Raw genomic sequence first — 24902 nt, 5'->3', positions numbered from 1 at the left:
GAGATGGCAGAACAACATCTTGCTGGTAATCAAGGTCTGACGGTGCAAGAGCAAAGGTGGTAACCAAGTCGATGTGAACGATGATGCCGCGACATCAGAGCAGACTGCCAATGTGTAAGGCGTCCTTTCCTTCATCACACCACGTCTTTGCGGAACTTATCTGAACCCCTGGCAAATGTGTATCATTCAAAAAAACGCCAGACACCACGCAAGCCAGACAAAAGAACCCGAAATTAACCAACCCTAACCCAGAAATCATACACACACCCACTTTCTCTCTATTTTTCCCTCACTCTCAAACTCAAATCTCACTCCCCTTCTCCTCAACGGACTTCGCCTCCTCCCGTCCATACTTAATAATATCCGCCCCCTCCACAATCCAGTACCTCTCCGGCGCCTTTCCCTCTCTAGCCATCATCGCAACATTGACAGCAGCCCTCCCAATCTCGTCAGCCTCCTGCGCAATCATATCCTGCAATCCCTTATGCAAACTGCCCAATCCCTTGGCAATCGCATTGACGATGGGGGCCTTAGGTTTCTCGCGATCGCCCAAGATCAATCCGGGACGCAGGATAATGGCTTGCTCGAAGTCAAGCTCTTTGATCGTGTCTTCAACACCTTGTTTCATTTTCGAGTAGGGTGCTGCTCCGCCGATGAGACCCCGCGTACCGGCCGACGAGATAAAGATGAAGGCTTTTACGCCGGCGGCACGGGCGGATTTGGCGAGTTCAACGTTTACTGTTTTACACAGGATGGTCAGTTAACTGCTTCTCCGTTTTTCTTCTTTGTGTTCCTAGTCTTCTTTCTGTCTGGCGGTGGATATGATTAGAGGTAGGTACGTACAATCATGATCAATCTTCCACTGATTCGCAATCCCCCCCGCGTCGGCGCGTGTGGTACCTAAGGCCGAGAAGACAATGTCCGGAGTGGGCGTGATGGACGAGAGGGCAGAAGCCCACTTGGTGATGTCGGCATCGATGTGAGCGGACAGCTTGGGCCCCTCTGCTTTAGGCGCCCGGCGCGAGAGGGTGTGGACCGTTTTGACAGCGTCGAGGCCGAGCAGGTCCGACAGGATGTGGCCGCCTACTAGGCCGGTACTGCCGATTACTGCTGCGGTTGCCATCATGGACGTGGTGGATGCAGAGTAAGGTGTAAGTACTGTTGTTGAGGTGGAATAGGCACGCGGCTGCTGGCCTCGAGTTTGAATCTAGATCGTGAGTCGGGAGTTGGAATGACGACGTGTTCTGGAGGCCAAGCGGATGCTAAGACTTGATATTCGATATGGATCAGTTCACAAACTTCAACTGCTGAAAATTTGCCTGGCCTGACTCGAGTTGAATAAAAACCCACCTGATCTTTCTACCAAAATTTTCGAAACGGTTGAATCATTATCCCGCCATCGAGCTGGAGTCAATTGCTCTCAGACGCTACCGCAAGTCGTCGATGCAGACCCACTAAAGCATTGTGCAACTCTATTGATTTCTCTGATCGACCTCAGGGATGGGATGGACCGCCGCCGTTCTGTTGCAAACTAATTCTCAAAATCCTCGATCATGTTCCCCTAGGAGCCCAAGTGCTCGCTGGTAGAGCATAGAAGACAACATGCTACTGATAGCCTCGTCGCTTTTAACGACGTCCGTAAGGCGCTAACACCACTTGCACTCTGAACTCAGGCTCGAGAAGATGCTACCCTCGTACGGTCAACACCCAACGGGGTTTGACTAAATTGTATCAAGCTCCTACTCAAACACCGATGTGTAATTGGCATAGGGCGGCGTTAGGGTTTCTCCAAACCATCTGATCTCATTCCACCGCTCGGCTTCATTCATGCTCCCTTCTCAACGTGAGCTAAATTCTTCATTTGAGACAGGGGTTTGTATTAGGGATGACTTACTTGAACCAGTTCAGAAATTGGAACATACTCGCCTTGGGCGTCCGTTCCAAGCTGGTATAATTGACGTACTGCAACCCAAAGCGGACCTTACTCCCGGCGAACCACTCGAAGTTGTCAACTACAGCCAAAGAAGTCAGCACCCACTTTCAGATACCTCCCCTTCACCAGAATCACGAGAGGGAAGGTTGGCCCACTTACAAATAGCCCACCCCCAAGCCCCCGTAACATTCACCCCATCATTATAAATAGCCGCCAGAATGTTGTCCAAATAACTCTGGTAATAATCCGCCCTCCTCAAATCCCACAAGATAGTCTGCAAACTATCCAACTCGCCCTCGAACGGCTCCGCGAACCCAAACTCCGTTACCACGATATCCGGCACACTAGGAAACAACTCCTTCGTAATCTTGGACAGAAACCTCCTCACCCCTGTCGGAGTATCGTACAACCAACTAACGCCCTGATCACCCGCCGGCCCAATAGGAAACCCGTTTCCCTCGAGCGACACACTCCCCGCGCACTCAGGCCACGCCGGATTTGACTGATTCGCCGCGCAAGCCGCGGAACCGCCGTCGATCTCGTAGGCTGTGTACGAGGTATACGGATCAATAGCGTAGAAGTCGCACGACCCCTTAATGAGCTCCTTCTCCTCGTCCGTAAACGCCGGCAGCAGGTCGCCCAGGGTATCCTTCAAACTCTGGGGATAATCCCCGTCCTCGGCCCAGGGCCCGCCGAACCAGCCGAGGACAAAGTCGTACTGCCGCTGCGCGGCATCGAGGTCTCCCTCCGACGTGGTGTTGGGCTCGAAGTAATTGCCGCTATTCTTGAACGTGATGCGGCCTCGGCCATGAAACTCATCATGGTACCACTTGGCCACCTTCGCGTGCGCAAGGAGGGTGTGATGTCCGCAGAGGTAGCGGGATTGGATGCCACCCGTGATGCCGTCGTAGGCGGGATAATACTCCCCCGCTGGGTAAGTCGAGAACTGCCAGTTGCAGTGCTGGGGCTCGTTGATGGTGAACCATTCGTCGACGTACTCGTCGTAGCGGGAGATGACGAATTGGGCGTACGCGACGTAGTCGTCTACGATTTGGGGGTGGTTCCATGCTCCGTACTCGTTGAAGAGCGCTAAGGGGGTTTCCCAATGGAAGAGGGTTACTGAGGGTTTTACGTGGGCTTCGACGAGCGTCTTTATTACGTCGTCGTAGTGGGCCACGCCGGCTGCGTTGACGGGTCCCTTGCCAAAGGGAAAGATACGCGGCCAGCTTATGCTGGGGCTGAAACGAGGGATGCCTAGGTTTGCTAGACGAGCTATGTCCTGCTTGTACAGCCAGTAGTGAGAACCCACGACGTCGCCCGTTGAGTTGTCGGCAATAAGGCCCGGGATTCGGTGCGATAGGAGGTCCCATATCGAAGGCCCTTTGCCTTCATCCTTGGCAGCTCCCTCAATTTGGTACGACGACGATGCCACTCCCCATGAGAAGCCTTCGGGGAGCTTCAGATCGGCTAGCTCTCGGTTGTACGAAGGAACCAAGGGGTGAAAAATGCCCGGTTGCAGGTAACTCGTGGGCTCAGGTGTAGGTGAAACAGTCGAGTTGATGGGGCCCGTAGCGATGGGTCCAACCTGTTCCCAGAGTACCGCCAAGGCATCGTCTGAGAAGTCATCGTTCTTCCTTGTTGCCGTCGGCGTGGCAGAGACGTTGAAAGACTGCGATGATGTACTGATGGCAGGGAATGTCACTGGGCCAGTAGTTATGGTGGCATTGGCTTCCTGTCGGGGACGTAAGCCCTGGACTACGTGAAACGATAGCGCCAGCGAGCTCAATAAAAGCCCGAATCTCGCCATTATGACATATGTCTCAGGGTCTGATGGAACCTATGTACAGAGTCTCATCCAGCGTTGACACAGCGCAGGTGAGCCGGCCAGCGCAGGTCGCCGACTTTATATACTCATGGCGAAATGCCCGATAACTTACCCTCAAGTCGCCACATCAAGGTGAGGAGACGACATACCATGTTTAACGACCAAGGGCGGGCAGGCCCAAGACTTCCCCCGCATTCCAACCCCCACAGTTCGTCTATAGCGCTGCATTTCCGCAGCCATTATAGGAGGAAATTGCCGTTCCGAGCTAACGATGCTTGTAGTGCATACAAATTGCGGAGTGCCCTTTTCCAACAGCGAACGCATTTAACCGGTAGGATCGTCGGGGTCCTTGGTAACTTATGTCATTACGCAACGCGACGTCGTGCTCGCTTCTTGCCTTGATGCATCGAGCAGTCCAACTGACCGACTAATAGCTGATTATAATTCAGACCGTAACTGGAAACCACCTGATGTTTTACTACGTAGTTTTGCTATGCCGGCTTTGATGGGAGAAGTAGTTTAACGAGAATTCGGCTGCAGCATGGTTAGTTCCATAGTTCAAACATAGGACTTGTGTTTTAGTTTTCCACTGAACAATTTCACATTTCTTGTCAAGGCAAGTTCCCAAGAAGATAAACCAGCAACTTTGCCTTTCGGGCAATACACTCGGAGTGCCTTCTTGGTTTTGGTCTCAGCGTCGTCCACGCTTAGGGACAGGAGCGGGTGCTGAATGACTCTTCCTCCAACGCCTTCAGTGGTAGGAGAACCTGAAATGTCCTCTCCCGTATGGGATCACAGAGACCGAGCCTGAGCCAAGCGTCCCTTTACGTGTCTTCCAGGTGATTGGTTTATATGTGTATAACTCCGGTCCGAGAATCCCAAGCACCCTTCATCCGATGAGATCGATTACCTCCTCATCGCCAAAGTATCTGGGAAAAGAGGGCTCAGGAGCATTCGCGCTGATCTCAATTAGGACAAGACCAAGTCTCCTGGTAATTGTACCTACCCGTCTCCGTCATGACGAGAGCTAGAAAACTGCTTAGTCCAATTTCAACTTTCAAAGACGTACATTCATGATCGCCCTGTAGTCCGAGGAAGGTGACCTCGCGAGAGTCGCGAGAGGCACCTTCAAGTCCCTCTTCAGCAAGCATTCTATCGAGATAGAAACGAAGATACTGGATTTTCCCGCGGCGAGTCTTGCCTATTGCGGACCATTTCACGGGCCAAGTGTTGTCTTTTTTGAGTCTCGCCAGGATTAATCATACTTGAATCGCAAGGTTGATCCCTCGAGATACAGCATTGTAGTCGGCTATGAAATCGCTTTTCATACCTTGACGCCAAGGTTGCTCGACAAGGTCAACCAAGTATAGTCGACGGTTGACTCGCAGGAAGCCCACAACCAAGAGGGCACCCCAATAGGCTTGACGTCCAACGGCGGCGGTCGATCCCAATGTTTCCAGCGCCATACCAAAGATTGTATCAAGTTGTGTTCCCATTTTCCAGTGCTGGTGGGATATTTCCGCCCAGTATGTTCTTCGATAACCTTGACAAGGGATGAAAGCGCCGCCAGTTTGTCTTGCACGGATGTCCATTTTACCCTGCTGAATAACTCGACGAAAATAAACCATGGAACCATAAGTTGAGATGATCTCGCCACGAGCCCATGAACCCTCTCGCCCCTCACGTTGAGATCTTCGACGCACCACTCAGCAGTTCTTGTTCTCCGGCATTCCCAGAACATACAGTCTCTGCCGAAATGCAGAATCCGCCTAGCAAAGATCCATTCCCGAGCCACCCAGTCACGCCACACAAGCTCAGGTTGCATTACATGACCCTTATAATAGGGACCAAGTGTGTCAGGGTCCTGATGAGGCATGTGCCGATGTTGATGAAGTTCAAGGCTTTCTCGCTCGATTGAACCATCGACTTTGATCACACTTGGCTCCACGGATACTTCAATACTGGCCTCAGAAGAAAACATCCCTCGTCGCAATGAGATGCGCCAGTTGCCGAAAATGTGCACAACGCCTGCTCATAATATTGACCGATCCTGCTGGACTCAACCAGCCAATCATATTGACCCCGTTCCATTCAAGTCCCTTTTGATGATGCAGAGAGAATCGATCCAGACGCATCGAACACCAAGTTTCCTGCCTGGTAATGGTAATTGCGTCTTGGATCGTCTTTGGCAATATTCAACATTTTCCCCGTGGTTCTTGCACCATTCGGGACCATACCCCACCAGTAGGTGAACATACGAAACTGGCCTTTCTCATACTACTCCGATTTATGAAGTTACAGGGGCGGATATATTACGCCGGCAGAGTCCTCGATACCGACGTCCACGAAGTGAGTTGGTAGAAAAGTAGCATCTTTAGGATGTGGATAACATGACTGGAAGTTGCTGCAGATCAGGCGCGTCGCAAATGAGCCTCTAGTGAAGTGCACGGCAAATATTACAACCTTGTTCTGCGGACTGATGCAAGTTCGATTAAGTAGAATGCAACAAATTCGCGCCGTTGCCGTTTCGGAAACAACCTTCAAATAGTGACTGGCAATGCAAGCAGCAAGGAGGGATGATTTTGACGGAAAGAACTATCACGCAAGGAGATGGCGATGGCACTCAGAGATGATTGCAAAGCCATATGGAGGCCTGGGACTTGACACTCTTTTTCAATAGCATTATGCGTCCCGCTGGCTGTCGATAGCATGGCGTATCAAACCAATTATGACCAGTCCTCCTGTGAAACTAGTACCCTGACACTGTGCCGCAAAATCGGACGACAAGCAAGGCTCCTGGCGAATCAGGGCGTTGCTACAGCCGCTACTGTGGCAGATGCCCGCGTTGCCTATACCCGCGTTGCCTATACCCGCGTTGCCTATACCCGCGTCTGCCTATGCCCGCTTCTGCCTGGACCCCGGTAAGTATGTGCATTCGGAGGCAAGGAAGTGAGTGATGCGAGTGATAGAGAAGCCAGAACCCTCTTGGATGATATCCTGTCGTTGAGAATCGACAATATTCGTCTTGCCAGCCATATTTAAAACCTTCGTTGAATAGAGAGAGATTGGATGACGAAACAGGTGAGGGTGTCCCATTGCCACTGCAGGCCTAGAAGAGCACGGTCCGCCACTAAGGGCGCTAATTCACAACCGACACCGCGTCAACCCCGCGGTGCCTGGTGGGATGTCAAACGGTTAAATTGTAACATTTATCAATCAAGATATCCAAAGCCTTCAGCTACGGTTAAGCTCACTAATTCACCGTTTGACGGCAAGTCAATAACACATCTAGAGTTACACTACAATTACCGAGGCCTTCCAAACACAAAAATAAAAATACGGATAAACTCATCCATTCGTCGCCTAGCATGGCAAGTAATCCGTACGAAGGTAAGCTATTCTCCTGCTATGTCCATCGTTCATCGCCTATTATGTTGACCTCTGTGTTTCTAGTCGAGCACGGCATCAAGCCCTCCGCCCCTCGCCAAACGCGGCGGCCCGACATGTCATCATTCCACTCGGCTCTTCACGAATTATTGCCCGAACCATCCTCGTCAAGTTCCAACCGCAACGTGGGACCGACACCCGACGCCCTGAGAAGCCTTTTCACCTTGGTGCTCGACCAAATGACGGCCCTCCGAAACCAAGCCCCGGCTGGAGTCGATACGGAGCTGCTGCAGGGTCTCATCGAAGAGCTGGTGGTCGACAGGGAGCATCCCGATATGAAGGGTTTCTTGACACAGGATGACCTAGACGCGCTGGACCGGGTGCCGAAGAAGCAGCTCAAACAGGGAGAGCTATGCCCGATTTGCACCGAGGCCTTCCTCGACGATCCGTATCCGTTGGTGGTGGTGCTGCCGTGCTCGGACGAGCGCATCGATCCAGCCACTGGACTGACCATCCACGTCAAGCATGAGAAGCATCGGTTTGATCTCGAGTGCGTGGGGCCTTGGCTCTTGAGTAAAGGGTCCTGTCCCATGTGTAGGCAAGATGTGAATGCGGAGAAGAAGAGAAAGGAGATAGGGAATCAGGAGAGGAAGAAGGCTAATGCGGTGGACGACGAGGACGAACAGGATATCGTAGACGGGCTGTATGGATGAAGGCAGCACCATATGAGACTGCATCACCTCTCGAGCGAGGCGGTGATCGACCATTAGGAGCATTTCTCAATGATTCGACGGCGATTACGAGCTATAGAGAGATGCTTCCGTGAGGTGGCTTAGTATGAGGCATCATGGGGGACATGATCGACCATCTTCGTCAATTCAAAAGACTAACTTGAAATTAATTGCAGAGTCGATAGGTACATATGGGGAGGAACAGACACGGTGATGTTCAACTGTAACATACGAACAGCAAGGCACCTCACAATGCAGTGTAATCGACGTCACATACGATGCAAAATGATGATTTTGAGGAATATCTACCAGCCGAGCTCCATATACATGCAGAGAAAACGTCGATGGAGTACAATCATCGTCAGACCTCCCTCACTCTAATTACGAACTTTACCCCTGCCTCGCGCACACCGGCCCAAGTCCTCTCCTATCCCTTCTTTAGTTAACCTTCCCCTTCTTCTGCTGATTACCGCCACCACTCGGCTTCTGGTTACTCCCCGTATGCGGCCTATCCTCCTCCTTCCCGCGCCCTGCCTCCGACACGTCCTTATTGGCGGGGCTGACCTCAAGCGGGTTGCTGTCTCCCTCGGCTTGGCCCTTACCCGCTGTCTTCTTGGCCTCCTCGGGCGACGTCTTGTCCGGGTTGAAGGCTGCGTCTTCCTGGGCGGCGGCGCCATCGTCCGATCCTGAGCCCGTGTACTCGTGCGCGCGCGGCTTGACAGATTCCCGGTCTTGGTCGTTTTTGTAGGGGAGGCGCGGGAAGGGTGTGGTGGAGATCAGGCGGTACGATAATGGGAGGGTGGGGGTGCGCAAGGTGAGGTTGGTGCGTGCGGGTGCGCAGAGGAGCGCACGGAGGGGGTTGATGGATGAGGACATAGTGGTGGTGTTTGGTGAGGAGTGGGCGAGGAGGGTGTTGTTTTTGTTGTCGTTGTTAACTTCTCGAGTTACCGGGAGAGGTTTTACCGTTGCAGTTGAGTCCAATTGGAAAAAGAGACATTGTCGTTGAAGCCGATAACCTGCTGGTCGATGGATAGTAACATCCCCAATTCTTAGTGACGTCAGTGCATGAATGCTACGGGCAAGAGCCTCCCCGCAATGCGCGTTGTTACCAGGCAGCCATGTGGCGACTTGGAATTCCTTGTCATAATCTAATTTGACAAGAGCCTATATTGCGGGCACAAAGTAAGCTGATGTGCCTAGTTTTGACTTCGCGGGTCATAAGTCAGAATACTCTCTTTTTCTTGAATAGTGTTAGTCCTTGTGTCTCTCAGACAAGAATCACTGTGTATGCCCCTGCACCGGTTTCCAGCTCTCTAATTGGCACATCATCTGCTGGCGGTCGGGATGCGATTCGCCCAGGACTTCCGCAAGTAGACAACGTGCCTCCTGGATCAGTATATACCCTACCCAAGATCGCCTCGACATTTCTCAACAATTCCCATTCTCCACATCATCTGTATCGAGGTAGGTGTTTGGAGCCCAGCATGCTTCTACAGTCTCCCAAAGCCCATGTCGCGAGCTTATTGGCTTCGACGAGAGTTGAGGATTCATCCTCATGCTGGCTCGCTGAAGCAGCGAGTACTGGGGAAGGATTGCTAGCACTCATATAAATGTCAGGATGCAATGTCTCACAAAGTTTCTTTTGCCATCAGGCGACCGGCGACTGCACTCTTCTGCTTCCGCATACTGACCAAGGGCGAGATGCACCTCCGTTACCCCGCGATATATCTTCCCCACACGCTGGCCCTAATAAAGCAAATGCTTCTTTGCGGATGCGTGCCAAGTACTTGCGAAGCTCTATCGGCGAGCCCGAGAAGGTTTTGTCGATATCATTAATGGTCTTCCACAACCCCGATCTCCAGAAGGACAAGGCCTAGACTGAAATAGTCAAACTCTAAACAGAATTGATGGTTGCCTCTGCGGTAGAGTGGATGTTGATATTTTGTACGCTTTTCCTCATCCCCACGCCCTGCGGGGTACTCGTTAGATTGATCCAGCTGTCCGTGGTTAAACCTGTCGCATACACTGATCTCACGTCGAGTACCTCGTCTTGGTCTCGGAAGAGCAGAACATTGTGTCATGAGATGTTCTTACGTAGCCAGCCGATGCTGTAATACTCCATGAGGGATATGGCCAGCGAATGGGCACGAGGAAGATTTGACCAAGCTCAGGACGCTTTCACACATTCTGGGCGTCCATTATGAGTTGGTGTAGGGTAGCTGGCTTCAATCTCTCCCGTTCACGATTCGGGGAAGCCCAATACGAGCCCGAACGCATGATGTCGAATATCAGGGAAATACCCGTAACAAGGAAGAACTTTGAATGTCGGTGACCTAGAAGCAGCATGGATGAGTTTGACGATGGCCTCCAAGCGCGCGCGCATGATTCGGCCAACATACCCTACCCATGTGTCATCGTATTCTAGCCATTGGATGAGGACATCCTTGGGGGTCCAAATATCCGTGTTGTTCGCACCACGGTGAATGCTCCTGATCAGCTTCGATCCTGGTCATACAGGCAGTTTTGATCGAGCTTCCAAACATTTGGCTCCGCGTCGCCGGTCAAATTTTCACTCAGCGTGAACATTTGCTTCGATGCTGCTAGCATGCAAATGTGTCGAGAAGCCGGTAAATCGTCGACGATATGATAGAGATGTTGCTTGATTCGGCCAGATCGAGTCTGAGGATGCGTAGCTCAACCGTTTTCAGTCCCCTGTTTTGCCCCTTTTCATCTAGGGTTCCAGAAAAATCATAATTGTAGCGCCGAAAATTAGCAAGAACGATGTGAATATTGATGTTCGTGTCTTGTACAGACTCCAGTATCTTCCTCATGACTTGATAAGTTTTATTGGTTGTGTTGTAGGACACGTCGTCTTCAAAAGCTCGAGGAGTGAGTACACGTCTGGTAGCGCATCGGCGTGAAGTATTTCTGTCTAACATAGGAATGTCAGGCGGCCACCCAAGGCTGTCCGTGTTCGCAAGCTCGCGCTTGAGAATTCCAGCAATGCATTTGAGTGACGTAGCACGGTACCTTTCTGAAACTCGAGCCGCCTCTGGACGCTGCCCTGGGGTGATAGAGAGCATCTCCCGAACCAGACCAATGGTATCTCTCCTACACTCATGATCATGATGATCATCATCATCATCAGAGGCCTGACTAAGCTAATTGATGAATTTCTCAATGCCTAGGTTGGGTGATTTGCCGATGGAAGGCTGAAGTTTTGTATCTATTGGCAAAAGTCACCTTTCGTTCTTGAGTGAACTCCGTCAAACCAGCCCTGCCGAGCTCGACGAGAACCACAAGCTCAAGAATGGTGCATCTAAGTGACCAAACATCCCTATGTCGCCCAATCGTGTGCCTTTTGGAGTAGTCGTCGTAATCCTCGCAATCGGGGGCAAAGTAGAGTCCTTGACCGTATCGAAAATGAGTATCCATCCGATCCTTGGAGGACTCTTTCAAGGTAGATAGATCCAAATGGGTCAGTACGAATTCTCCATTTCTGATCAATATATTTTCGGGCTTGGTAACATGATGATAACTAATTAGAGACACGTCCTGCCAGACATAGAAGTGCAACGTCTGGAGGGTCGATGCCAACCCAGAAAGTTCAGGATTGCGGAGACTTGATCGAGCAAATCAACGCTTTGATTCCCGTTGTGAAGTAGGAGTGCAAAGACTGAGAAGCAAGTTGGAAAAGCAGCTCGTATTTGTCCTGCAAGTTGTATGATCCGAGAAGTTAAGTATATTGGGGTGTTTCAAGCTGTTTAAGCACCTGATGATGTTCTTCGCCAAGCGGTCGCTTGGGCTTGATTGATACTCATCTCCTGTCGAGCCATCTTGAATTTCTGCCTGCCCATCAGCATGTTATTTGTTGCAATAGAGATGTCACTGCTACCCGGGAGGTATTCGTCCACATTTCGAAGGCGGATGTTCCATATCTGTGTTCGCAGTGTATCTACTTCGATTTCGCAGTATACACGATAGATCCAATGCTCCAGTGGGCCTGCCTCGAGCTCACTTGACACATGCAGCAACGAAGTGTCTTTCTGTGCCAGTATGCTCACTTTGCCAAAGTGTAGCATGTCGTAGAGGCGAATGCTAAAGGTTCAACGCACCTACCTGGGCCTGAATTCCGGCATTTCTTGGCACGCATCTCATCAGATGCAGCTTTGGGTATTTTCAGCATGATTTCGCCCGGTCCGCCTGATGTAGGCCTGGTAAGGCGCCAAACTGCGTCAGCTGTGAGTTTCTATTTGCGTCCGGCTTGTATGGATGCTGATGAGAAGATAAACACTCACTCCACGAACTTCCCTCTCTCAGAATCTAGTGGATACTGCATTTTCTACTCTCAACATAGCCCCCTCTGCCTGGCTTCACGGAGACCTTTTGCCATTTGGTAACACCTGGAAGGCTCTTCAGTCGTTTCGATCTCAACCGTCCCAATGGAACAGTAAGTGCTCGATGTGCGATACATTGACAAGACGAAGTTGTTGGAGAAGCTCCGAAACCTATTCGGATTAGCCAATTTCCAGTTTGAGATAATTAGTAAGACTCATCGGTCTGTGTACACTGATTCTCAACTTGATCAGTCACTACTTCGATGTTATTGAATCTAGGATACTGGTGAGACGTACACACTTACGATTCCTCAAAAACTGAGACATAAGTAAAGTTAAAACCAGCAGATTATCATGCGGAGCTCCAGTGGGTGAAAATTGAAGCTGCTATCTCGAACGAAGAGCGTTCCGTTCGGGAACTCCGAGGCGAACGTGTTGTCCCATGACGGACACGTCTTGGTGGATTGGAAGAGCAAGGATGTATAGGAGATTTCTATATCCTAGCTCCTAGTCTAGACCCCTAAGGCGTCACCTTCCTAATTGCCCACCATAATAAGTCAATGTTACACCGCACTCCCGATCTCCGTACTCATGCCCAGCCTCAGGGCCAAGACCCAGAGTCACTGGTGGTCGCAGCCAGAGACATTATTGCAAGGACACGCCTGGTTACATTACTTTCTTTCCATCAAACTCGCTCAAGATGATTATCAACCAACCAAACAGAAGTGACACCGCTCTCAAGTCTAATCTTTCACCAATTATATCAACAGGACAGCCCCCATGGCAATGCCCGCCGCCACCATGTTGGCATCAGGACTGTAATGCCCACCCAACTGCTGAAAGATGGTTGTCGTCGGTGTCGACTGTCGCGTGGTGGTGACCGCAGTTTGAGTGAGCGAGGTAGTAGCATCGTCCGTAGTCGTGGTCGCAGGCGCATCAGTCGAGAAGGTGAAGGTGGGTTCCGACGTCACCGTCTCGTCTTCTGAGGCGAAAGTGAAGGTATCGCTGAAGGAGAAGGTGTCGGTGCTGCCATCGCAGGTGTCGCCGTTATCGCAGCAGGTACCTAGACTAGTGCTAATGATCGGAGTCAGTCCAGTGTTATCCAAGGAGTTACAGGGATTTCAAGCTGTCAGGGAAGAGGTCCAAAGTCATGTAGTCACATCCCACGAAACCCCCGCAGAACATCTGAAAAGGGGGCATCGAAGGAGAAAGAATGGAATCTGTTTACTAACCAGTACGTTCCAAGCTCACAATAGCCTCCATCACTGCAACACTCTCCACTGCTTGGAATACAACCGCCACCACACTCCACCTCCTCAATATCGCAGCCGTCAGGGCTTCCATCACACGTCTCGCCGACGGGACAGCAGCCGCCATTGTCGCAACTGTCGCCACTATCACAGTACCCTTCTCCATTACAGCATTCGCTACCGATGGGCATGCAACCGGTGCCACATTCTTGTTCCCCGGTGGCACATTCGCCAGAAGCGAGCTGAAGTTTGGACTGACCAGGCGTGCCAAAGTAAGATAGGCCCACTGGGATTTTCAGCTTCTTGGTCGCCAAAGCGATTGGTGCAAGAAGGAGCAAGCCGAAGAGCTGTGATTGGGCGCGCATATTGTCTCCTTGATGGACGATGGTATCGATATCAACGCAGTTAACCCAAACGAATGTGAACAACAGAATGACGATAGAGAGTCTCGCGACAGGATCGCGCGGTTCATGAGCGGCGCGCTCCCGCTCATCTTATATATCCCAACTCACCACCGGGACTTACGCCAATATTTTCGCTGAAAAGACCCTGCACAGCACGAGTTGCAAAATGCGCTATACCGGTATGATGGGCTTGAAGGCTTACAGGACAGCGCTCCAGCTAGCGCCATCTGCAAGGTCCGTTGACCCTCTCCTTACCCTCTGCTTACCCTCTTCATTGCCTACCTTTATTGAAACAATTATAACTAAAGGTGGTTTGCAGCCTGGCGAACTTCAGTTAGAGGTTGCATAGCTCGTTCCTCGAAAGTGGCTAGTTGAGCCTGTCGTGGCACGAGTCATCGCGAAACGAGTCGTAGGCGCCGATGGGCAGAAGAAAACAAACTTGCAGTGCTGTTTCTGCATCTTAAAATCGAACCCAGCCATGTAGAGCCTTGGCAAATCCAATAATCCCGGTGATACAACTCGCCTTGAAATTTGCGGCTGGCGCATCGGGACCTCTTGGTCATACACGAAGTCTTTCTCGAGAGAGTGTATGCAGAATCTTAGGGTACATTATCCGGGACTTAACAAATGATCGTATGCAGTCCACGTCAAGGGGCTGTAAGAGGGCTATGACAACAAGATTAACACGCATATACCTGAGTGGCTCTACCGTATATGCATCTACTAAATCTGGTGTCGGTCACGAGAACCAATGCTTTAAGTAATTATGTTATTATTAAGAATATCGGAAATTTCTACCGATGGGAAGATGGAGAAATCAAGCTTCTCAGAGGGGGTAATTCTTTGAGCTGAAAACTCCCCAGGTGGAGTGTACAGGGGTACTCCCAGCCAACCCTACATGTTGTCGAATTAAGGGTGCCTATCGGATTGAATTTAATCTCAACGGCCGTCTTTGTCAAGAGCTGTCGGGTTCTAAAAATACCTTGATAACTTCAGGCTTTTGTGGTAAGGTGTTGCTTGTATGGTCTAGTTGAGGGTATTCTTAAGCGTATTTAGATATGAGATGAGCTCTAGGCAACACCATCCACAAACCTTGGTGCCCCAATGAACGACCATACTGAATAGTGTTTAAGCGCCTTCGTATTGGATTCGATTTCTGAAGTCCCTAATTTGGTTATTGTTGCGAATACGACTTGGCTGACGGCAGGCTTGGATCCCTCAGGGGCCGACTGGGGATCATTTCGTGTTTTCTTTTTGTTTTTCATTGGAGGAGGCAGTTGTACATAGAAATGCTCAAGCAAAGGTCAAGACTTGTTGCATGGCCTCCAACCTGGGTTACAGAGCTGCGTCGGATCGACATATCTTAGAGGCAAGAGTGGGAATTCAGGCATACACGTTGACAGCACCATTGGAATTGAAGGCACACTTCTCGCATTCTGTCCCGTTTACGCAGATGCCTTAGTCAAATAAATTCACTGGAGAGTCCTCGAATCGACCACATATCATGCATACATGCATGATGTGTTATCCCGCGTTACTAGCCGCAATACATCAAAATGAGAAGAACGAAATCGAAAGACAAAACCAAGTTGGTTAAATTCCAAAGTGATCTTTTCTTTCGTCCATAACCGTAACCCGTGATAAACTTTCGCATGAAACCTACTATATGCCTGTACAACTCCCGGCATTGGTTATGACACCGGTTGACTTCAGCGGGACATGAATCCAAGTCACTCACGCAGATGGGAGGAGTCTGCACAAACAACTTGACCAGGCCAATGGTGGCAAAATCTGTGTTTGAATTACACTACGTGCTGAGCTGACGATGACCCAGGCAACCAGGGACCATACCATTATTACGATGATTGGTAGCATCGTACGATACCTATTGTCTACATTACGATAGGTAAATCCAGCGACTTTCGCAGTCTGGTCAATAGTTAATTAGCTCACCAGGGGCGAAAGCATGCCTGTCTTGGACACCCAACTGAAGACGTATCTATATGTTTTGTCATGAAATATTAATGCCGCATCAATCCCGTCCCTTCATGCGTTCGTCGAGCCAGTTGCTCACCCGTGCTGCCGCGCTTGGAGGTAATTCCAATCTTTCAGGCCGTTCATCTGCCCCAATATCACGGACTTGTACCCTTCTCTTCGCCTCCGCGTGCTCATCAAAATCAACATCCCTCGCCCTGTGCTCCTTGAACTCGAGCTTAGTGAGACTCCTCCGCATCAGAGCAGCGAGTTCTTCCGCTTGTGCCGCAAAGTGGTTGGCGGCGGCGCTTCTCTTCTGATTTTGCTGTCGTCGTCCTTTCCACGCGGCGAAGGAAGATCGACCAGGTGGCCTGGTATGCAGCAACAGGCTTTCGGGCAGCTCCAGGGTAAACCCTCGTGGAGGAAACGTGAGAGGACTCTGCTTGGGCGGCTTGTCGACCATGATGGTAACTAACCGATCCGTGATCTCCGCCATGTCCTTCTCTGGCAGGCCCGCCGTCGGGAGAGATGCCGCAGCCGGGAGGTTAGGTGATGTGAAGTCCCGTGGGACCCACATTCCCGGCGACTCAAAGAAGAGCGACGAACTCGCGAATGGATCGAATAGGTGTGTGGGATCTCCAAAGAGGGCTTGGACATGCTGCTTGAGCTCCTGGAAGATGGGGTCGGCCGATTGACCGAGAACATCTTCCAGCACATTAGTTGGGCGCCCTGCGGACTGATGATTGGCGGGGTGATCAGGGAGAAACGTGGTCCAGTTGTATATCCCATTATACGCGACGAGCCCGCGAACGCTCACCGGTTCATGTGGATAGCTCTCGGTCAGGGCCAGCGACGTGGCCAACGAGGCACCCAGATAAGACCCGTAAACGTAGACATCCCGGCGGGCATATGTTGGTGGTGTTAAATTCTCGATAATCCAGCTGTACGCCTGCAACGTGTCGTGAACAGGAATTGGCCAGGTCAGAGGTGGCAGGATAGCATCGCTCTCCGCCTCCTGAGACGGCGCCGATAGTGCATTCGCTCCGTGATAGGGGCCGTAGCCAGCCCAGCGGTAATTGATCACAGCCGTGGGGTAGTTGCGACAAAAGCCAGGCACCTCGGAGATCTCCTCGCGGGCAGGAGAAGAGTACGGCGGTAGATATACCAGTAAGGGATGTGATGAAGTCACCTTGTCCAGGTTATGCAAACTGATCTGCGCGTTAGCACTTGCGTCAGGTGGTTACGAGTATTGCGGAGTGGAGGATGCCCACTCGACATATACGCTGCCCGCAGAGCCGCATCGGACGCTGACCCGTTCGATTTCACGCGAACTGGAGACAGTGCTCGAATGCCTAGGGCCAGCACGAGACCAGGGAGGGTAAGCGACTCTGCTGATTCTAGCCTGGAGCCATCTCCTCATCTTTTGGAACAATCCCGCGGTTCCAAGATCATAGCTCCGCTTGTGCAATCAAGTCACGCTCGGAGCGTTAAGTTTGAAACCTGAACACGGGGTTCTACAGGCGTTGGGATTGTAGCGGTCGTGTGACGTTGTCGCGACTGTGCTTTTGCAATGGGAATTGCATTCTGCGCGAAGTAAGGGCAACGGCGCCTGGACCAATCCATCAGGATCAGCTACCAGAAGCAAGACCAATATACCTGTGTCCAATCAGGCCTCGTCATTAGGAGGCTCCCGAGTCCCACCTTGAATTTCTTGGCATGCCCTACCAACGCCCGGTTAACCGACGTCATAGCATGTTGACGGACCGCGGTCTATCTTCGGATCCTCCAGCTATGCGCGCTGCAGCAAACCTTCCAAGCTTGCCTTCCAAGCTTGAATATGAAAAAGACCGGGATGGGCTCCATGCCAAGATACCCCAGATTATTCCCTAGAGTTCCCCGAGATATCGTCTTCGGCTTACACCAATCTTCGCACGTCTAGATAACCACGCCCTACGATCATAATCGCTTGGCAGCATCCGTTTGGGAGCATTGGTTGGGGCGTCCTTTCTCCATGCATCCACAGCGTCCTGATCCTTTGATTCATCTCGTTCCTCGAAACCCGCCTTAAACCATGGATGATGGGGATCTCAACGAGAATATTGGTGACTACACGCAGGCCATCGATGGTGATGATGGTGAGAAACATGCAGAGCGTCACAGTGCAATCGGCGGAGACCAAATCCATGTAGATCCGAGGTGCGCACCGTCGAATTCTACAACCGTCAGAATGCCTCCGAGACTAGCAACTGACCAGAGATTCTCAGCCGTTGGTGGTTCGCCTCATCGGCGTTTCCCATGATTGCCGGCACTCTTGGCCCAGTTGCCTCAGCCTTCAGTATATGTGCTCTCGTCCGACCATGGCGCCAACACATACAACCAGGTAGAGTACATAATACCAGTTCAACACGTCCGCATTTGCTTACACACGACATCCAGGTTCCACGATAACTCAAGCAGACTTCATCACCGACCCCATCTGGCTCACCGTACTTAATGCCGTCCAGCTAGTCATCGCTCTGATCGCCAATGTCTTCCTTCTCCTCAACATGGCCAAGCGGGTCCGCTTCTCCATCGCCCAGCCCATCACTATCGCCGGGTGGTACGTCTCGGCCCTATGTCTTGTGGCTCTGAGCGCGACGGCCAGCGGACCGTTACTGAAGCAGCCAGTGATCGAATATGTGTGGTCGGAAGCATTCTACTACGGAGTCTATGCGGCCATTCTCTACTTCGTTGTCGCTTCTCTCATGGTGGTCACGGTGTGGGGTGCTCGGGCTGGACATTATCCTGAAGACTTTGAGCTGTCGACTAGCCAACGGACGCTGATGCTTCAGACTATTATGTTCTTGATGTATCTTCTCGTAGGAGCTCTTGTATTTTCGAAGATTGGTAGGTCACATCCGGTTTCTACGATTCTTGTGCTATCCGAGCACCAGCTGTCACACTTTGAGTATAGCCGTATTCCTAATCTACGGTTCCTTGAAAACGTCACAATTTTTTCTGGTGATGAGAAGGTTCGTCGCTAACCTAGACATCCTAGAGGGCTGGAACTACTTGGACACGGTGTACTGGTGCGATGTCACATTGTTCACCGGTAAGTCACTACCCCCGCTCTTCAAGTTAACCACGCCTGATCAGCATGTTAGTTGGCTATGGTGATTATTCCCCAGCTACCACGTTGGGTCGCGCTCTTCTCATCCCCTATGCCCTCATTGGAATCATCAGTCTCGGTTTGGTAATTGGGTCCATCCGAAGTCTGATGTTGGACCGCGGCAAACGGCGACTTGATGCACGAATGCTGGAGAAAAAGAGACGGCAGCTACTCCGACATATGCGGCGAAGTGGCAAGGAGGCCCTACTACAGCCGATCGGCAGCGAAAATCAAGATGGCCCCACCAACTGGAAATCGTCGCGCAAGCCGCCGCGTACTGAATTCGAGCGTCGCCAGCGAGAATTTGAGTTGATGCGCAAGATCCAGGACAAGGCGGCTACTCGACGGAGGTGGATGGCCTTGGCTGCGTCCTCGACCACCTGGTTGGTGCTCTGGTTCGTGGGGGCAAAGATCTTCCAGGTGTGTGAGTTACCATACCAACCTTGGTCGTACTTTGACGGTTTCTACTTTGCTTTTACCGGCTTGACTACTATCGGTTACGGCGACTTGACCCCAATGTCCAACTCAGGCAGGGCGTTCTTCGTGTTCTGGTCCTTGCTAGCTCTGCCTGCTACGACGGTTCTCATCTCTAATGCAGGAGATACAATTGTCAAGGTTGTCAGGGACGGGACGTTGAAACTTGGAAATCTCACTATTCTGCCCGGGGAGCATGGGTTCAAGAACGAGGCGAAGGAAGTCATGTCGAAGCTATCCTTCGGTGCCGTTTTTAAAGAGGAAGACGTCGAGGAATCGCCACCCGGGTTCCTAGGTGCAGCCCAGCCGCATTCTGACGAGGATGATGACGACGACGACTATGATGAAGACGATGAGATTGATGTCAAAGAAACGAGGGGCTACGGCAGTTACAAGGATGGCGTACTCCGCAAGACCACATCGAACAGTCAATCCGAGCCTGCTTCCCAAAGAGGCGGCTCGACCAACTTGAATTCAGCTGCTGTGCCCACAAGGTCGCAAAAGGAGGCCCAAACGTCGGATGCTCGCAACAATGACAACAAATTTAACGTGCCCAACCAGCTCGGATCCATGGCGAGAGAGGACATCCCATCCGAACTACCAAAGACACGCTCCGAGTACCACCTAGTCCTGATTGACGAAATCTCTCGTGTAACGAAGCATCTCCAAGGCTCGCCTCCCCGGAAATACACCTTTAAGGAATGGGCGTGGTACTTGCGCCTCATGGGCGAAGACGAGAGCAGCGCCGAGACGCACCGCAAGCCCGCGCAGAAACCACGCGGCAAGGACGCCCACGACGCCGTGCATGTTGCCTCTCACGGCCAGACCCTGGACAAAAGCCACAAAACGGCTGACACCCCCCTCAAGCCTCCTGGCGAACATGATGAAGCCAAGCGTGGGGACGACGATAAATTAAAGTGGAGCTGGGTCGGCCATCGGAGTCCTCTCATGGATACCAGAGAGGAGGCTGAATGGATCCTTGACCGCCTGGAGCAGAAACTGAGGGATGAGTTACAGGCCATGGTGAAGGAGGGCCAGGGCTCGAGTGGGTTGCTCCAGGTTAGGAGGGAGGAGGATGATAACGAGCATGAGACTAAGGAGAAGGATCCTGGTGTTATGGGTGGTGACTGAGTGATTTCTTCTGCATTGGATTCCAAATTTACACGTGTTTGATGCTGGATACCCCATGGGGTTTGAAGTCAGGTGGGGTTGAGTATATGAACATGCGAGGGAATTAGATGGTTTTACGCGATAAAACCTTGATGTTCTCTACTTGAGTTGGGTTTGCTATCTCAGGGGCTAGTGACAACTATTACCATACGAATTATCCTGAATATATTCTCTCAGAAGTTAAAGTGCAGGCCTCCGTTATGAGATGAACCATTTTTTTCAGAGGCGATGATGGTGCATAATTCATTGAAGAATAATCAACTCACAAAATCTCAGATTACCGAGACCTGCGCCGGCCCGAAACCGTTACTACATGCTGTTTACAAGGGCATAATATAAATCGATATATTCTATGATACCATCCAAGTGCTGCTCACATCAGAGCTAACTCAGTATCTGTAAGGTTTTAAGCACAGAACCACCTCCTCTGCAAAGTTGTGGCATTGAGCCATGGCTCAGAGCACCCACCACCAAGTGGGCATCTAGCTCATCTGAATCATAAGCCAGCACTGGTATATGATACCAATATACTTGGTGTTGGCTTGGGGGGTTTGTGGTTTGAGTCATATTTGCGAACATGGTCACTGATAAAGCACATTCTCAAGATGATGCACCGAGGTCGACGCTTTCAACCTTGAGTCTACATGTATTGGTTCGATAGCCCGTGGAATTTGAGACGTCTCAATTATGTGTGAAATTCAGATATCGCGAAGCCTGGCAGTCTGTGCCTGGAGTGATCCTGAATTACTTTGTTTGCACGTTGAAATCCCGGTAGAAGTTCTTCATATCAGTCTACTCCACGAGACTTGCTATCATGATAGTATTCCTTGATAACTCGCAGAATGTTGGATACTTGCATAGTAACTCGAGTTGCGCCTCGTCAAGAGGTGAGCACATGCGGTTGTGATCATTAGAAACGCTGTGGGATATTGTCAAATTAATCAGTTGCACAAACCAAGCCAACCCACAGGAGAATCAGCAATTGTCATCAACTGATTACTGTGGTCCACTTTGTTCTCTAAGCATCATCGCCATAGCACTCCGCCTTGTCCAAGCTGGCTTCATTTCAGTTTGACTATGGGCAAAGATGGAGAAATAGGTGGTATCCGAATCCTGACGCCACCGTAATATAACAGAGGACTAGTGGCACACAGTCCACTGGCGGAGCCCTAGTTACTCCGTAACAATGTACACTAGTTAGATAGGTAACATTCTACCGTTGCACCTGACGTAGGTTAACTGAGCTCAATCAACATCACAATCCTCCATGATAATATAACAATGCAAATCCAGATTCGCTCCCTTTCAACATATTTTCTCCCTCCACCCCTCCTCAAACACAAGACGTTCCATACCCAAACTACAACTTGAGATTCCGCTCAGGGTACTCAGGGAGACTCCACGACTTCTCATCCTTTCTTGTCTGATACGTCATCGGCTGTCCCCATCCCCGTGAAGGGACTCGGACAGTGCCCCGCGTCACCAAAAACCACAACACGCCCCTTATACAGCTGTTTCATCCTAATCTGCGCCACCTCCTGCGCATAAAGTCATCGCACGTCTGCATACCCGCCAAGACCCGATCAGTCTGCCACCCCACGTCCTTGAAGGCTTCGGAAAACGCCTCCTTCTGCTTCTTGATGGGTTGCTTGTGTGACTTCGCCAGCAGCTTTTCGACCGTGTCCTTCATGGTAAAGAGCAAGACCTGCGTAACGGGACGCCCGCTGGTCCGGGTAATGACCATCCTGCTCTCCGGCGCGCTATACGCCCTGGCCATCTCGCCTTCGCCTTCAGCTCGCGGGATGCTGTAGTACGTGGCGTGGACACCGAGGGATTTGAAAGCGGCGTCGCTGGTTTCCTGGCCGAAGGCGAGGCGGCGGGTTCGAGATCCTTGGCCGTCGGCTGCGATGACGAGGTCGTGGCGTTTTTTTCGGCCGTCTGAGAAAGTGACGTCTATGCTGTTCTTGTTGTTCTCGTCGTTGTCGTTCTGAGTGAGTTTCGTGACCGTCTTGCCAAATTCGTACGTTAACCCTCCTTCCCCTTTCCCGGCATCCCGTCTCAATATTGCGTCCTGCTTGAGACTAGTCTCGTATAGCACTTTCACTACGTCGCCGCGCATACTCTCGTCCTCGGTCGTTGAAGTAGGTCGCGGCGGGCCTGATTATGGGTTAATGCCAAACATCTCCATGGGCTTCCCACCCGCATCCAAAACCTCGAGGCCCGTCTCAGTGCGACTTGACAACGTCGAAGAGACCCATCTTCCGCAGAACATGGATACCTTGGTGCGGAGATCGACCTGCTGTCCTGCCGCTCGGAAATGGGGATGCCTCTCAACGACAATGATGTTGTGACTTGGATCAGACCCCTGAAGGAGCATAGCTGCGGTCGGTCCCGCAACACTGGCGCCGACGATGAGGATGTTGAGCGGCATTGGGGCCGATGATTGCAAGGTTATGTGTTTGGATACGTTGGCGAAGAAGAAGCGACTGCTTGTATGCGGAGTGCGTTGGCTAAAACTGAGAATGAGGGTCGATATGTATAAATATCTGTGTCTTCGGCCGAGGAGGCGCTCCATGCTACTACGGCTGTGTTGCAGGGAGTATTACCTACGATGAGATTACGAGACTGAGCTAGAATTAATTGCCGACAGAAGAGGATCGGAGGGCAACACATGATTAATTTAAAGAATGGAGGGCATGAACATATCGCCCAAGACAAGATATCCTATGACATGAGACTCAAAGCTCATCTCCGCCGTCGGGGCCGGCGTGCAGGCCGTTATCCCCGATTGCCCCGGCACACCCGGCCGTAACATCCCCGATTCTCAACTTACGACCCCAACTTTATAGCATGAATGAAAACATTCTCCAAGTCCCAAACTCGTCATGTCATGCACCAAGCCTAGTTGCTTCCGTTTGCAACTGTGCGGCTGCAATTATAAGGCTGCAGTTGACGACAGGCGTCCGAATCTCGTCAAGGTCTCTCCTATTCTGAGCTTCGGGCAGCTCAGCTGTGAGGCAAAGACGCCACCCGGGGCGCAATAACAAGGGGTAGCCCGATACTCCAGTGTAGTAAATTGGCTATCAGACCCAACGCCGTTTATTTCGTTACGTACTTTAGCCCCTTCGCAACAGTAAGAAAGACAGTCCGGCTGGCCGGGTCGCGGTCGGATTGTTCTTACCTTAAGTTAAGGTAGAACTTATTTGGAGCCTCCAGGACTTTACTAGCTTGACAATAATTTAAGTAGGCGCGGATTGGTTCATTAGGTCGCGAGGCTTAGTCATGTAGACTTGAAGCATCCCCTGCACATACTGAAGATGGTGTACGCGACACCGACTATAGTGACAAATCCACCGTTTGACACAGCATTTGAGGAGTAAAGGAAGGTCCTCGAGCATTTTGTGTAACACAAGAAAACTGTGTAGGGTGGTGGGGGCTTTGTTACGTCCCAATTCACTTATAAAATCATCAAAACATGACAAAAATCAACTAACTCATGTGAGATATATAAGAAGTTGTAAACTTCACATATCATCCTGTCAAAATATTCGCCAAAAACAATGTCGTAAGACTCAATGGTCTGAGCTTGTTCTGTAAAACAAGAGAGGAGAACCTCAGAATGCCATGGTGCCAACCATCGTGATCATCACCGGCTGCAACAGAGGCATTGGAAAGGATCTTCTGGATTTCTAGCTCGCCCAGCCCAGCCATACCGTCATCACCGCCAACAGGACCCCAATCACGCAACATCGCAAGCTCTGCTCGACTTGCCCAAGGCCGAGGGAACCACGCTGCTTCTCATAAATATCGACCCTGCCGAGGAGACAGACCCCGCCAACGCGGTCAAGGAGCTTGCAGCCCGCGGCATCGACCACCTCGCCCTGGTGATTATCAATGCCGGCGTGTCCTTGCGCTGGTGCAAGGTCTCCGAGGTCACGGCCGAGGACATGCACAAGCACACCGTTACTAACACCTATGACTTCATCTGGCTGTTCCAGGCCGCTCTGGAGTTGGAAACGCAACCAAGTACAGTACCTTGGTGATGATGGACTAATGTGCTGTCACTCTATTTGGATTTATATTGGATTTGAATCAAGGGAACTACCTAACAGGAAAACTCTACCGCCCCACTCATGATTAAGTCACTATGCCATACAAGGTGCTATTGAATGGCATGCATTAGTCTCAAATAAGTGACCTCTTTATCATAATTTTCCCGTTAAAGAAGCGACAGAATAAACGACATGCTAAGAGTGGAACAATTTGCGA

The 24902-nt window shown here is 51.1% G+C and overlaps 10 protein-coding genes across 10 annotated transcripts; 3 read left to right on the top strand and 7 right to left on the bottom strand.

Annotated features, from left to right (window-relative positions):
* Positions 1–301: 301 nt before the first annotated feature.
* Positions 302–1123, bottom strand: BCR38DRAFT_486821 (uncharacterized protein; the record flags this gene model as incomplete). Its single annotated transcript, XM_040864077.1, has 2 exons — positions 302–738; positions 844–1123. The coding sequence occupies 2 exons, from the start codon at positions 1121–1123 to the stop codon at positions 302–304; spliced, it is 717 nt and encodes a 238-aa protein (XP_040714389.1).
* Positions 1124–1365: 242 nt separating this feature from the next.
* BCR38DRAFT_439049 (putative beta-glucosidase 34) lies at positions 1366–4090 on the bottom strand. The gene is made up of 4 exons (XM_040860605.1): positions 4040–4090; positions 2093–3890; positions 1895–2012; positions 1366–1834 (listed from the first exon to the last, which is right to left on the bottom strand). The coding sequence occupies exons 2-4, from the start codon at positions 3738–3740 to the stop codon at positions 1822–1824; spliced, it is 1779 nt and encodes a 592-aa protein (XP_040714388.1). The 5' UTR covers positions 3741–3890; positions 4040–4090; the 3' UTR covers positions 1366–1821.
* Positions 4091–4773: 683 nt separating this feature from the next.
* BCR38DRAFT_475877 (uncharacterized protein) lies at positions 4774–6050 on the bottom strand (the record flags this gene model as incomplete). The annotated part of the gene is made up of 3 exons (XM_040863022.1): positions 5089–6050; positions 4828–4959; positions 4774–4785 (listed from the first exon to the last, which is right to left on the bottom strand). Exons 1-3 carry the CDS (start codon positions 5737–5739, stop codon positions 4774–4776), a joined length of 795 nt encoding a protein of 264 aa, XP_040714387.1. The 5' UTR covers positions 5740–6050.
* Positions 6051–7126: 1076 nt separating this feature from the next.
* On the top strand, positions 7127–7858 carry BCR38DRAFT_486819 (uncharacterized protein; the record flags this gene model as incomplete). The annotated part of the gene is made up of 2 exons (XM_040864076.1): positions 7127–7148; positions 7212–7858. 2 exons carry the CDS (start codon positions 7127–7129, stop codon positions 7856–7858), a joined length of 669 nt encoding a protein of 222 aa, XP_040714386.1.
* Positions 7859–8410: 552 nt separating this feature from the next.
* Positions 8411–8629, bottom strand: BCR38DRAFT_317955 (uncharacterized protein; the record flags this gene model as incomplete). Its single annotated transcript, XM_040854734.1, has 1 exon — positions 8411–8629. A coding segment is annotated over one exon (219 nt), but the record flags the coding sequence as incomplete, so codon positions are not given.
* A 4049-nt stretch (positions 8630–12678) lies between these two features.
* Positions 12679–13921, bottom strand: BCR38DRAFT_475874 (uncharacterized protein). The gene is made up of 2 exons (XM_040863021.1): positions 13446–13921; positions 12679–13287 (listed from the first exon to the last, which is right to left on the bottom strand). The coding sequence occupies exons 1-2, from the start codon at positions 13826–13828 to the stop codon at positions 12972–12974; spliced, it is 699 nt and encodes a 232-aa protein (XP_040714384.1). The 5' UTR covers positions 13829–13921; the 3' UTR covers positions 12679–12971.
* Positions 13922–15899: 1978 nt separating this feature from the next.
* On the bottom strand, positions 15900–17261 carry BCR38DRAFT_410944 (uncharacterized protein; the record flags this gene model as incomplete). The annotated part of the gene is made up of 2 exons (XM_040858527.1): positions 15900–17049; positions 17113–17261. The coding sequence occupies 2 exons, from the start codon at positions 17259–17261 to the stop codon at positions 15900–15902; spliced, it is 1299 nt and encodes a 432-aa protein (XP_040714383.1).
* A 300-nt stretch (positions 17262–17561) lies between these two features.
* On the top strand, positions 17562–20824 carry BCR38DRAFT_467141 (uncharacterized protein). The gene is made up of 5 exons (XM_040862741.1): positions 17562–18037; positions 18106–18221; positions 18278–18727; positions 18879–18932; positions 18985–20824. The coding sequence occupies exons 1-5, from the start codon at positions 17913–17915 to the stop codon at positions 20592–20594; spliced, it is 2355 nt and encodes a 784-aa protein (XP_040714382.1). The 5' UTR covers positions 17562–17912; the 3' UTR covers positions 20595–20824.
* Positions 20825–22149: 1325 nt separating this feature from the next.
* BCR38DRAFT_486814 (uncharacterized protein) lies at positions 22150–23064 on the bottom strand (the record flags this gene model as incomplete). The annotated part of the gene is made up of 2 exons (XM_040864075.1): positions 22150–22790; positions 22833–23064. 2 exons carry the CDS (start codon positions 23062–23064, stop codon positions 22150–22152), a joined length of 873 nt encoding a protein of 290 aa, XP_040714381.1.
* Positions 23065–24257: 1193 nt separating this feature from the next.
* On the top strand, positions 24258–24713 carry BCR38DRAFT_525512 (uncharacterized protein; the record flags this gene model as incomplete). The annotated part of the gene is made up of 2 exons (XM_040865325.1): positions 24258–24272; positions 24341–24713. The coding sequence occupies 2 exons, from the start codon at positions 24258–24260 to the stop codon at positions 24674–24676; spliced, it is 351 nt and encodes a 116-aa protein (XP_040714380.1). The 3' UTR covers positions 24677–24713.
* Positions 24714–24902: the final 189 nt, after the last annotated feature.

Source organism: Pseudomassariella vexata, assembly GCF_002105095.1.
Source record: "Pseudomassariella vexata strain CBS 129021 chromosome Unknown BCR38scaffold_9, whole genome shotgun sequence".
NCBI classification, from domain to species: Eukaryota; Fungi; Ascomycota; class Sordariomycetes; order Amphisphaeriales; family Pseudomassariaceae; genus Pseudomassariella; species Pseudomassariella vexata.
Note: the sequence above shows the minus strand (reverse complement) of the source record. Positions and strands in the feature narration are given on the sequence as shown.